The sequence below is a fragment of the Equus quagga genome, chromosome 6, assembly GCF_021613505.1.
Source record: "Equus quagga isolate Etosha38 chromosome 6, UCLA_HA_Equagga_1.0, whole genome shotgun sequence".
NCBI classification, from domain to species: Eukaryota; Metazoa; Chordata; class Mammalia; order Perissodactyla; family Equidae; genus Equus; species Equus quagga.
Window position 1 is genome coordinate 68017411 of NC_060272.1, and position 14598 is coordinate 68032008.

Sequence of the window (14598 nt, forward strand, 5' to 3'; positions counted from 1 at the left end):
AGCCATAGAACTTTTCAAATGAGTTAAACTTGTACTTCACGCTTTCACTTATTGAGTAAAAAAATTGTGTCAATATCAAACATCTAATTGCAAGTGTAGTGAGTAAAGAGGGACATACAAGGTTTTATGAAAAAAACAAACAGAGGAACCTACTGTAGACTGGGGTGGCAGTGAGGGTATCTGAAAACATTTTCCTCAGAGAGCAGTACTTAAGCTAAAGCCAAGAGGTGAACAGATTTTAACTAGGTGAAAAATAAAGGATGGACACTTTAAGTAAAGAGAACCTAAAAGTCATGCAGGATCTTAAAAGTTATGTTAATGAAACATAAATGTGATGCAAAATGAAACTTTGGATGTGATGACCAAGAAAGCTAATTTAGAATGAGAATTATTGGTATATTCCAAAATAGGCTACACTATTCATTCATTTCCTGGGCATTCAATATATTTTTGTTCAATATTATGGGAGTGTCTATCACCAAAAACATCCACATAAAAAGAGCATTATTCACACATTGAACCCTGTGGGAAAAAAGTATGCAACTATTTAAAATAGTAATAACTAAGAACTTTTCAGAGCTTTGTACAGATATCCTTACAAGAACCCTAGGAAGTAGAAATTATTAGTATCTTCATTTAATAATCCAAAACTGCAAGTCTCAGAGAAGTTAAATAATCTTGGCAACACAATTATGAAGAGGAGAAGCCGACACTGGAACTTCGAGCTGTCTGATTACCAAACCCTTACTCTTTCATTGAGCAATATTATGTCACTTTGTTCTCATAACCAAAAGAAATGTTTTAAGGTAAATTATATTTAACATAGAAAATGTTTAATTACCTTTGAAGCTGCTGTTGCAGTCACACTTTGGGGAGCTTCTTGAGGTTTACTGCTTCCATGGGAAGATTTGTTCCCCCTGTCTCTCTGTCTCTGCCGACATTCTAAACAGTTTCTCACAGCAACACAACAAACTATTTAAAAAACCAAAAGCATATTATTAATATAAATTGTTGCCTCTGGCATGTTGAAAAAAGTTGCTAAGTTCTTTTTTCTTACTTTCCCCTTCCTCTATCTCACTATTCTCAAAAACAACTAGACTAATATTTTTTAATTATGAAATATAGTAATGAAAAGTACATATAAAATATACGTGTAGCTAAAAAATAAAAACAAAATACCCATATACTACCATCGAGATGAAGAAACAATATTACCAGAATGTCTGAAGCTCCCAATATATTATGCATCATTCTATCCCCCTCCATCCTTCAAAATTCCAAATTTTATGGATCAATACAAATTTGTAAAAACATTCATATTTAATGAATTGTTTTTAATAATGAGACTTTTCTCGTAACTTGACTATCTTGGTGACCACACTGAGCAGAAGTCCCCACTTCAGGCAATAATAGAGTACATCAGTATAGTCAAGTCTCACAAGTCCCAAGATCTGCCTTTCTTCATGGTAAGAAAGTCTACGGACTTTATCAATAAGCATTCAATAAGCAGAAGCTTTTTATTTACTTATTTTAAGAAGCAGTGAAGTATAGTAATAAATGGTACAGATTCTGGAATCAGACCACCTGAGTTTGAATCCTGGCTCTGCCACTTAGAAGCTGTGTGATCTTGGGCCAGCTGCTTAAACTACCTGTGCCTCAGTTTCCTCATATGTAAAGTGAGTATAAACATAGTAACCTCCTTAGAGGACTGCTGTGGGGATAAATTGAATTAATATATGCAAAGTGCTTAGAATAGTAAAGAAATATTGATATTTAATTGTCTGCTTCATTATTATGCACTTATAAAACTTTCCATGGGTGATAAAAAACAAACCTGTTAGAAATTATTAGGATAAAAATGAAATCAGCAGTAAAGCCCTGGAATATACTCAGAAATGAAAGCTCAGAATAACCACATAAAGGCTGGTTTCAAGATATTGAGGCAATTTAAAAACACATTTCACTTTCTCACAAAGTTCAACCTGTCAGCTACTGTTAAATATCAATGGATACGTTCATGGTGGCCCACAGCAAATTATGCCACACCTCTTGGGTGTCAGGAAGATCACCATGTGGTCAATCTCCCCCTTATAATGAATATGCAATGATTCTTCTCAGCCTGCCCATCTTTAAAAAATACAAAACAACAAAAATAGTAGGTTTCATTCCATCATTCTTAAAGCAAGTTCTTTTTCCTTCCTTGGATCAGAAACAACTTCTCCCTTGAAACTATATATGTGTAGATTTTTATATATCTTCTAAAATTATGGGTAAAAGAGTATACATCAGAAATTTCCTCCCTATCTAATGCCTTAGTTTCTTATGTCCTGCTCATAATCTAAGGCAAGCATAGAAACAGCAGCTTTCTGGTTGCTTGTAAAGTCTAAACAGTAAAAATGAATTTTCCCTTTAAGAAAGGTGACAGATAGAAGAGCGCTTCCTGCCTAAAGAGCTGGTCTAAATTTACTGAGCTTCCAGTGCAACACAAGATAGTTCAGGGAACAGCATAGGTATAGCAACGTTTATTAGTGTTAACTGTTCACTCTGAGAAATAGTGAGGTTGACATAATCAATTTTACCTTTTAGCATTCTGTACATAAAACTATGTCATTAGTGTTTTTACATGTTTGTGGGCCCATGACAACTTCTTTCTGTATTAGTGCACCAGAAAAGGATTCATAAGTGGATTTACCTTAAAATCACTTTAATGAAAAATGCTACAGTCCTATTGATTTTGAAACAAAATGTATTAGACTTTATTTCAAATTTTAATCCATTAAATATGCTCAATTCTATAAAATCTCCATGTGAAGATATTATAATTTTTTAAATTTGTTGATTCTGAAGAATTACAGCATAATCTCTGCATTACATAATCATCAATTTGTATCACCAATATTTTAGGCACCATACAGTGTCAAAAAACTAATCTGTAGGTAAGTATTTAACACGCACTGTGATTCTTAACAGACTTACCCAGCCTTAGGCACTGTCGCATTAAACCTCCAGAAGACATGTTTTTTTCAGCTTCAATCTCACTAAAATTTAGGGAGCTGGCAAATACAAGCACATCAACCATTGCCATCAATCGGCTGAGGAAAGTTACTGCTGTCTCAGCTGACATGCCTTGTGTCACTTCAATGTTTTCCAATTCAGTCTTTAAAAAAGTAGAAGATTTAAATCTTGTTTAAAATTTGAAATATAATACATACACATACATACTGCAGGTGGACAGTGGTTGTATTATATTTTATAAACAAAACAAATTATAAACTAAATCCATATATCACCAGAGCTGGTTATCAAATTTAATTAGTTTACCTATGAATTATCCTTGAATAAAAGAAAAGTCTATTTTTAAAATCAATGTTGAATTTAAATGTCATTACTTGTAAAAACTACATTCCAAACTTAACCACTTTACAAAGATTTTAGAAATAATTGCACATATATTTAAACTAGTTTTGTATTTTTTAATATTTAACAAATATATAAAATTGACATTTCTTTCGTAAAATCCTCACTCTCATTTATAAAAAGGAATGTGTTAATTTTTCTTTCTTATAAATGTATGATGTGTGATAGAAAAGATGGCACTTTCATTTGGCATAAAAATGAGATGACTATCAAATTAGAATGTATGACGATTTCTTATCCATTTCAGAATAAACTGAAACCACCAGGTATCTCATATGTACAATAAAAATCTAGGGTACAAATAATCAAGAAGATCATTACTCCTCTACAGATGTTAATTTGTGACCTATGACACTAGCAGAAGGAAGAATCAGTAGCATTCTAGATTGGTGACATTGCAGTTTCACTAAAATATTGTCTATGATAAAATATAATTTCCTGCTTTCAAAGAAAATGTTACAAAGTATTCTGCTTCTTAAAATGTGTAACTTTGTATTTTATAAGCGATAGCAACATTTCTTATTTTATTTTTCATTGTGTATTATATAACATTTTAATTACTTTGGTTCATTATGACTAGGCCTCATTTTCTCAGTGCCTCAAGAAGCAAAGAAAGTTCGGAATGCTTTATAAATAAAAAATACTACTCTCTAAATTTTGTGAAAATGGGCACACTAGCCATATTGATTAACCTTACTTCTTCACCAAATGATAAATTCAACTACAAGGTAGGTATTTATTATAGGTATCTGCTCCTATTTAATGTTCCATTTTGACCTTGTTTATACCCATCACTCTACCTAAACGCACTCCTGCTCACATTAACATGGAAATGCCAGCAGGAAACACTGATTAGAAAAAAAGAAACTCAAAACACTTCTCATGCACAAGATGGGTAATAAAAATGACAGGTGACTACAGCAAGAAATATACAACTAAAATTGATTTTAAATGGAATATAAAATGTAACGAGTTTTCTTCCTTCCATTTAAAACCACAAAATAGTGTTAAAACTTCTAAAGGGAGCTTGGAAATAGACAAAACTTTGTATCCAATTGTTGATTTACAACTTTATGCCAATTCAGTATCTACAGCCTAAAGAAATCATTAATTGATTACTTGCATTTTTTTAAACGCAGATTCCTTATTTCCTAGCATTTCACTGATATACATCATCATTTCATAGCATAAATTAAACACCTGTGACCACATGGGGCCAGCCCCATGGCACAGTGGTTAAGTCTGGTGCACTCTCCTTCAGTGTCCCGTGTTTGTGGGTTTGGATCCCCAGCATGGACCTACACCACTCGTCAAGCCATGCTGGGGTGGCAACCCACATACAAAATAGAGGAAGACTGGCACAGATGGTAGCTCAGGGCTAATCTTCCTCAAAGCAAAAAAAAAGAAAAAAAGAGGAAGATTGGCAACAGATGTTAGCTCAGAGCTAATCTTCCTCAATAAAAAATAAATAAATAAATAAATGTGTGACCACAGCACAATAGTTCAATAGTTTAAATAAAAACCAAAAAATTCATTTTATATAAAATCTCATAAATTGCAGTTATCAATATAATTGTTTTACAACAGAATGGAAGATCTGGCCATTGTTTGGGTCTATCAAATATTCTAAATAATTTTTCAAAATATTAGAATTTTAGGATATCTGAAGATGCATTCTCAAAGAAATTCATCATTTTGAATTATTAAAATTCAGAAATATGACTTACTTTATTAGTTAATGGTCTCATTTTTGAGTCTTGGTGGGATCTACAAGGCTTAACTTTAAAAATACACTTTCATTTTGAAATGAGTGAATTATATACAGAAATTATAAACAGAATTATTAATCAGCCATGTAATTTGCCAAACTATTATTTTTTAAGAAACAAAATAAATTTTAAAATTAAAAGCTTTCTTAGTACAAACAATAATCTAAAAGGGGATTCTTAGTATATTGTATATAGAAGTGATTTATAATTTTGATGAAATGTTATATAAACATCATAACAGGTTTAAAAATAAAGATCACTCACATATGATTATTATTAAATATTAACACTAATTCCATCTAATTTCCTTGCATTGGAACCAGTTAACATCTGATTGTAGATATAACTGAAATATTGTTTTCATTATATTATGATAGTTTAGTCTAAAGATTATTATAAATAATAAAGTAGTAATGACTCATCAATGCACTGAGAAAATAATTTCTCTAATGATCTTCTAAATATACCAAAGATATGCCTAATGTTAAAGATGGAATGGAAACTCAAAATATACCTAAGTCAAAAATTTCATAAATAAGCAAAAATAAAATTTAAAACTGAAAACCTGAAAATTACTGAAGTAATACTAACCTTAGAACCCTGGACATGCATTAGACAAAACAGACAACAGACCAAAAAAAGTACAAGAAAAGGAAATTATTAAAATTAAATGAAAATACAATGTAAAATTGAAACACAAAATAATATATTTAAAAATTATATCTGATTATTTTACTAAAAGCAAAAGTCAAAGAGATATTCATTTTATAATTTACATATGATTAAGACTAAATATCAAATATTTAGACTTCTATTTATTTTTTATTAGAGTAACTCTGTCCAAATAATATAAATGTAAATATAGTTCATATATTAAAAATTAGGCATATTCTTTTTTATAAAATAAATATCCTTTCCTATCAGTTGACCAAAAGAATCATTTTAATAAATAAACTAATATAATATCTCTGTAAAGCCCTAACTCAGTACTGGTTTAGATAGAAATGACTTAGGGAAATAAACTATACCAATCTCCTAGAATTTTCATTAAGGAATCATGTTATAATTTGTTCCTAAAATATTTGGAGCCCTTCCTATCAATGAAAATCTCTAGGAGTTAATAAAATATTTGAGTGATTATAACTTAAAAACCACTTCCCTTGATAACAAAAACTTACTGATACACTAAATGAGGTCTGCATGTGAACTAAGATAATTACATAAATACTACTCTAAGTTTCAGAGTTTTATTAAGAATTATACTTAAAATATTTAAAACTTTGGATAGAATTAAGTTTCACAATAAAAGTCATCATGTGTTCCTATTCTCTGATTTTTGACAACAAATATATGTGAGCATAAATTTCAAAATACACTATTTTCATGGTACAGTTTATAGGAAAACATTTAAAGCATACTAAGGATGCTGAAGTATGATCAGTGTTACGTAACAAAACAAAAAATCAGTAATTTTTCCAAATCTATTAACTACATATTCTGATAATAAGCAAATATAAACTAAAATTAAGCTATTGTCATAATTTTTCAAAGGAAAAAGTCACTCTTCTTTTTTATGATTATGAAACTATTAGGAAAGCCAGAAATATCAGTCTCTATTATTTTTCTGCAACAGAGAAAATAAAACCATACATGACACTGAATTAAATTCTAAACATTCAGTGTTTGGGATAGTCGACCAACACGGTCAAGTTAAAATCAAAAATGATTATGCAATTTGTAATTGGTCCACCTCATTGCTTCTCTTCATTTTTTTTCCAATTCCTTGATTTCTCTCATGACCAACTTGAACAATGTAGAAAGAATAAATGAGAGGATTCAACTGACGAGCAATGGAAATGTTAAGTCCAAACAACCAACAACAACAACAAAAATAATGTTCCTCTCCAAAACCAAGATTGGTCACACTACATAGTCAGAGTCTAAATATTTTTTCCTCACTACTAAAGTTAAAACTATTGATATAATTTAGAGACTTGAAACTATTTGTGTAATTTATTTTCTATGCTACATATGACTTTCAATAATTTAGGCAAAACTGAAACTCCAATAAAGTCCTGCTTCTGCAATGAATATTAAGTTCAAGGTGTTCATATAATATAAATATTATACAAATATAATATGAATATAAATATATATTATAATTATAAATTATATATTATATGTTATATTATATACATTTATATATAATTATATTACCTATTTATATAAAAATTATATTAAAACATAATTATATATTATAGTTACAAATATTACATTATATTTATAATATAAATATTATGTTATTTATAATATAAATATTATATTTTTATAATATAATAATGTTAATATAATTATATAAGTATTATATAATTATACTTTTTTTCCTTAAATTTTCCATTAAAATATTTCCTTACAAATAAGATTAATCTAAACAGCTCAAATTCTCTTACATAACAATACTGCAACAGCAATACACAAATGTTATCATTAGTCTGGATTACTGTATTCATACCAGGTCCCAGGGTGGAAAATGGACCACTACTATGCCAATCCCATGGAGATAGCAGACAAAAAGATCACAGCATTTTAATTTTTTGCTATCAAAATGGATCACCCATAATAACTAAATTTGTCTCAAATATCCTATTTTAAACTTCAGAATTCTGAATATGACAGGTTTATTTTATAAATGGGAAGATTTTTCTATCATGATACAATTCTAAATTAAAAGTTCCAAAAGGAACTAAAGGAGGGAAATATTCATTAACAGCCTTCTCCAACTAATGTAATTTACATATGTTACTTAATTTTCACAAACTTCTTGTGGAATAAGTATAATTAACACCTTTTAATAAATGAAGAAATCGAGGTTGAGGTCATATCTAGTAAGTGTCAAACCCAAGTTAAAATACACATTTATCTTCTGCTAAAACTCATCTACCTTCCATTAAATCATAACTTCAAAAACGTTGTGTCTGAGTCTCACTGATATTGGGAAACTAGTTTGTTTTTGATGAAAAGGAGTAAATTATCTAAGATCCACAGTTACACTGAGAAATGGGAAAGACATATTCCTGAGTTGAGCTTGGTATCATGTTTTTTTAAGTATAGAACTGTGAAGAGTATTTAGCATTCTACTTAATTTTATAATTGTGCAAAAGTAAATACAATTTCAACATTAGACATGTCAAATGCTAAAAAAATTATTATGGCTGAGTGTGCAAAGTTACATATCTTTTAACAGAACATAATGACCACAATGTTCAGTGAAATTGTTTTAAAAAATTAAACTTTAATAAATGTTCAGTAAGTCAAATCCAAGTTCTTGTGTAATAGGAAAGAATGAATTTACCTTAAGCTTTATTGAATTTTCAATGGTCAGTATTAAACTTTTCACACTAAAACATTATATTATGACATTTGTATTTTACGTGAAGAACATGCTCTAAGTCAGTGGTCAGCAAACTAAGATCCAGAAGTCAACTCTGCTCCACTGCCTGTTTTTATAAATACGGTTGTGTTGAAACACATTCACACCTAATCTTTTATGTAACTGCCCACGGCTGCACAACTGCAGAGTTGAGTAGTTGGAACAGCCAGCATACAGCCCATAAAACCAAAAATATTCACTATCTGATCCATACAGAAAAACTTGCCAAATACTGCAATCCTACATTACTCATATTTATTCATTAAATACATATCTACATATAACATATGAATATTTTGAAAACCCCCACAAATCTAAACAAAATTACCAGATCATTCAAACATTGGTTTCAAATATTTCTCTCTCTCTTCATGTATCTCGTATTGGAACTCTAACGGCATCTACACGACAACATTTACCTTTGGTAATCGGCATACTGCCAATGTTTCCTTCTTCACTTATTAAATCCAAAATTCTCTTTTGGCTTTTTACATTTTAAATGTAGGTCAAAAAACTCCAGATCTTCAGTTCTAGTTTCTTTCTTTATTCAACCTCCTCCTTCCTAACTTTTTCCTCTCCTACATTACAATTTTTAGCAAGAATATTATACAATCAAGTAACAGAAAACATTACTCAGCAGTCAGCACCAATCATGATTCTACCAGTATGAAGCAGGAGAAAAGGTTCTCACTCTTTCTTTTAAGGAAGCGATTTATTAAAAGAACACAAAAATCATCTATGTTGTGCAACCAGGCTTAGGTACAATCAGTTAATGGATCAAAATAACAGAAATATAGAGTCAGAGATAACAAAGAAAAAAGTTTCTACAACTGAACAAATTCCCAAGTCTGTTGAGAGGAGTCTAGGTAATCAGTAGTTTCAAATTCAAAACTACAGTGGTCAAAACTGCACAAGTAATAATTTTGGAAGTCAAACCTCAGAATGTAAGTATCTTTATTTTCATTCATTGTAAGGTAAAAAACTCTGTAAATCTGGGTAGTGAAATCGTACATAAAGCATAACGTTTATTGACACTTTAGTTCATTAATTTAATATTTTCTCTATCTTGATACAGATGTTTTAGCTATAAAATTTAGAGTACCAGTAATGTGAATATTTGAAACCTATCCCAATTGTAATACTTACTGCTAATTTTATATAAAGGTCAGTTTTTCTTCTGTAGAAAATTTTGAAACAATATTATATTTTAAAGTGAATTTCAACACAACATTCAAAATTTCATGACAACAAATGATAATTTGTAAAACATAAAACAAAATTTAAATGATGAAGAAAAATGCCAGGAGGAAAACACTGATTTACTGACTTTTTAATGTATGGAAGAGAAAAAATAAAACCTCTCCCTGCCTCAATACTAGAATACATTTTTTTTAAATCATCCACAGCTCTCAATTTATCAGAATTTGGTATAAATCACCAGAAGAAATCAGAGATTAAAGAGAAGGGATGGTACATTAATCTCACAGGATACCTGCACACCTCTCACACCATCAACTAATTCTCTCCTGGGTTCCGTTTCCCTGGCAGGTGCTCATTCCACGAAGGCCCTAAAGTTCTGCTGCGCTTCCTCCTGACCCAGCCTTCAGGCCTTTGTAGATCTCTTGAATAAATTCATATATGAAATAGAAGTAAATGAGCCTGTAATGGGGGGGCAGGGAGTGTTGAGGAGACTTTTCCTGCTAATATTTAAATTTCAATGCAGTTTGGGGGGATGGGGAGTGGCAGTGCCAAAAGGTCAGTGAGAAAAAGAGTCAGGTAGGAAAAGCCTGTTAATGATGAAATAAAGCCAGAGATCAACTTGGAAACACTACCTCACCAAGAAAAAGGCGTCTTAACAAAACAGCAGATCTCTCTCTGGAAAAAAATGTACTTTTGGCCTTATGGATGGCTTTCCAATATGGTAGCAAGAACACAGGTAATATGGGAAGCATAGTTCTATATTCTTTCCCATTTGAGCAAGTAGCTATGGAGTCTGGTGTTTTCGATATGAATCAGAGATATTTTTAAAATGAGAACTAAAATAAAAAATTACTTTTTATGTCTTTTATATTTTAAATTACACATATAATTAACATTAAATGCCTTTCAAGTTTACATTAATACAGTTCAATGTTTTATATAGAAAGAGAGAAAAGGCTTTATTTTTTAACAATAGATGTTAAACCAGTAAATCAAGTCAGATGAAAATACTCTTAGAGGCTATAAAACTAACATAAAGTTTTGGAGGATTTTTTTAAGGATTATGAATTTTTTTCAGATAGCATAAAAAAATGTTATATTACTTATACTTTTTCAATCTGAGCTCCTAAATTTTAAATAAGAAACGCTCTAAGAATTCATTAACTTAGTTCCCTTTTGGAAGCAAATTACTGGCTTCTAGATTAAATCTCAGAGAACAGGAATGTAAAACTCCTATATATAGTTTAAAATAATATTAAGGTTAGAAATAATATTTCAAGAAATTCATGAGTCTGCATATCTAACAATGACCTTTCCAAATTTAGATTCATGACCCTATTATACAATAACCACATACTTGTATTTAGAACTTCAAGATTTAAAGAACAAGAATTTTGTTTATAAAGTTAAATAGTTATAGCTCTTCCTAAGAAATATTCACTAGAATTACCAGAGAAATATTTTCATAAACACTCATAGCTGGAACCTAACAGTGACAAATAATAAAGGCAGGAATATAAATATATATTATAAATAAATATAAATTCCTATGGTTAAAAAGTTTCCTTAGGTAAATATGTCTTGTTAAAATCCATCTGTTCTACAGTACAGAAACACCACTGACACGCTCTAGTCATGTAGTTATAAAATACAACCACTAGATGGAGGCAAAGTACTTACAGTTGGTGATGTGGCAGCAGAGAGCAAAGGTAAGATTCCTCCACAAGCAATGATGATATTGTCTACCATTTGGGAAATGAGGTGAATTGTGTTATGTACAAAAATAATATTTTCATTGCTATTGACAAAATCCATCACAGACTTTGTGGAATGGCTAAAACAGCAGAAAAACAAAACACAAATGAACAATTCCTTGGCTTAAGAATAAGTTTAGACATTTTATTTACAATAACATTGTTAAAGTGAAAAATAATGAAGAGCTGGGAAAATTTAAAATTGAGTTAATAGAAAAAAATTAATTTAAAATTAAGATATAAAATTACCAAAAAATTAGCAATCATGTCTGCAGGGTTTTTTTGTGTCCTAAATGTATTCACTCATTATTTTGTTTCTGCTTAAAAAATACAGTATATTAACTAGATTCAAAGACATATGATTAGGTCAATGAGTTTGGCTAGAAAAATTAATTTTTGCCAAAGTTTGTTGTTTCGTGTTGAAAGGCAGAACAACTGGACAGTTAGCCAGAAGTTTTACCTTAAGGGCAGTTTCAATTTGTTGCATCACCAGGCTGCAGCCCCACCTTTGCCCAGCCAGATGGGAAATAAAAACTGCTAGTCACAGATAGTGAGTATAAACAAATCAGTAAAAATCCAAGGACTTACTAAATAAAAAAGGGAAAAAATCTCAAAGGTCAATAGTGCAGCCTCCCCATACAAAACATGCAATATAGATACCCAGAGGAACACACTGCTTTAGTATGATGTCAGTCAAGAATATGAACAATTTTCTGACTGGAAAAAAAGAGATTGTGATCAAATTTAAGTCAATTACTCTCACTTTTTAGAACTGTAAAATGTCACCCATTATATCTTAGATCTCAAGATGTTTTCCTTCTGTCCTAAATAACGTGTTGTCTTTTAAAAAATTTAAATTACATAAAATTCTGTTTGATAAATTTTATGGGAGCTCATAAAAGAAAAGAGAGACACACAGTATGTTAAAGCAAAGAAAGTTGAGTATCACTCACTTGGGGGCTACTAATATTTATTTATAGTTAGTAAAGTACACTATGTATCTCATACATTGATATTCATGCTAATAGTAATGTATTTCATGTTATTCCAGTTTCCTTATTTACCATAATCCCTAGGGAATTTGCATATAACAACATTATCAATGGAAAGACTGTTGTTTCTATCTCATGAATACAATAAATTGGTCAGATAAAATCAGAAGTAAAAATTTTCTGTGGCAGACATTGGCTGCTTCCATAATAGTCCTTCTTCCCTGCTAACACAATCTAGACTTCGTTCGATTATCGAGCTACATCGGGTAGAAGAAAGGTGGACTTCACTCCAGCTATTAGCTTATTAAACAGTATTGCTCTATACAGGTCAGTCATTATAATCCCATTCCTTTTTGCTGGTGACTGATTTAGAGAAAGGCATATGATCCTGCTGGCACATGAGACATTAGGGAGAAATTTCCTGAGAGGCTTCTCTAAAAAAAAAAAAAGAAGAGAAGAGGAGGAAAAGGAAAAGAAGAAAGAGAAGAGAGAGGAGGAGGAGGAGGGGGCAGAGAGAAAAAAGGAGGAAGGGGATGAAGGAGGAAGAAGAACAGCCCTTGCCTTCTAGTTTGGGCAAGTTTCCTATGTTGAATCGATGCTGGGAGCTGAAGCAGCCACCTTGAGTCTTAGAAGGAAAATGAGAAGCAGAGGCACCCACATGAGTCCTGAGAATATCATGCCCCCGATTATTTAAGTCTTTGATGGTGGGGTACTCTGACATACAGTCACCACTTCCTAATTTACATGCAGGCACATATAAATGACACAGTCTCATAACTGACTAATTTGTTTCATATGTGCTATCAGAAAATTAAATTGAAAGTGAGGCAAGGTAATGATTTAATTTATGTAGACTTTGTTTTCTTTAAGTGATTATATTTGAACTGATACCCACTAACCACTTAAATGGTAGAGGCTATAAAAATAGATGTCATAAGGTGATTTTAAATTTCATTTTAACACTGTATGTTAGAATCTTATTACCAAGAATAAATTCAGTATATGGTACTAATTTTAACAGCAAATGATAAAAATGTAGAAATTTCTTTGACCCCAAACTGAACTTTTTTTGGTTCAGTCTCTTTTTTATATTGAAGAGGCAATGCCAGACTTCAAAATTTCACTTTTTAATTGTCTTAAGCCTAAGTTCTTGGATAAGTTTTGATTTGAGCCCCAGGCCTTATAACTTTTATGAAAATACTTATGTTTCTATAAAAAATTTCAATGTTTGATTATTTTAATGAATTTTATTTGTGAGACTTATTCACTGATATAATTCACTTATGAATCAGTTGATGCCAGTAATTTAAAATATTCATATTCTTAAGTGAAAGTAGTCTTATTTATAGAAAAGAAATATTTCTACCTTCTCCAAACATGTACATCTGTTTCTAATGCAAACAGCAAATCAGTGAGAAGCCGCTGGTGCATTGGAGACCATTTAAACTCAGGAATACGAAACATGGTCGTGCGGGGACCTGGGCTGAACTGGCGCCGCTGCTCCTCAGTCATTGGCATTCCTCGAAATCCTAAATCAACTCGGAGATCTCTGTCCTGTTGTGTGATAGACCGACCCTGAACAGCCTAGAGACAGAAAAGGTAAACTTTCGCTGAGTGCAAGAGAAATACCTCATTTCGAAATGAAAACTAAGTATAGTAAAGTGAGTTAGTGAGTAAAGCTTTTGCATATGACTTTAGTAGGTTAACACATTTTACATACATTATTCACCTGCTGAGTCCCCACACAGGAAACTCTCTGAGCCGAAAAGACTTCTATTATTACTTTTATTTCGCTTTTTCAGAAACTAGGCAAGGTAATCAAATACCTAAGTTTAACATCAAAGTTCACAATTGAAAACCAGATCCTCTTTACCCCTGTGTATGGAGTCTCATATTAGATCACCTTTCTTCCTAACGAAAGTGAGCATATACTCAGAGTGAAGTATACTGGATATATGTCATCAATTAACTGTAATTAGAAACACAAGATAAAAGAAATATTACTTGAACAGATTCAAGTTAACTTCAGAGTCTAT

At 31.0% G+C, this 14598-nt stretch overlaps 1 protein-coding gene across 10 annotated transcripts in view; it reads right to left on the reverse strand.

Moving 5' to 3' along the window:
* Nucleotides 1-14598, reverse strand: part of NBEA (neurobeachin) — a 679748-nt gene that overhangs the window by 448287 nt on the left and 216863 nt on the right. For 7 of the 10 annotated variants that reach the window (XM_046664612.1, XM_046664610.1, XM_046664609.1 and 4 more), the window contains 5 exons: nt 13929-14146; nt 11497-11650; nt 5778-5786; nt 2977-3157; nt 842-972 (listed from right to left, as the gene is read on the reverse strand). In XM_046664612.1, coding sequence (XP_046520568.1) covers nt 842-972; nt 2977-3157; nt 5778-5786; nt 11497-11650; nt 13929-14146 — 693 coding nt within the window. The remainder of the gene's footprint in view (nt 1-841; nt 973-2976; nt 3158-5777; nt 5787-11496; nt 11651-13928; nt 14147-14598) is intronic. The other 3 variants (XM_046664614.1, XM_046664615.1, XM_046664607.1) reach the window with 1 other exon arrangement.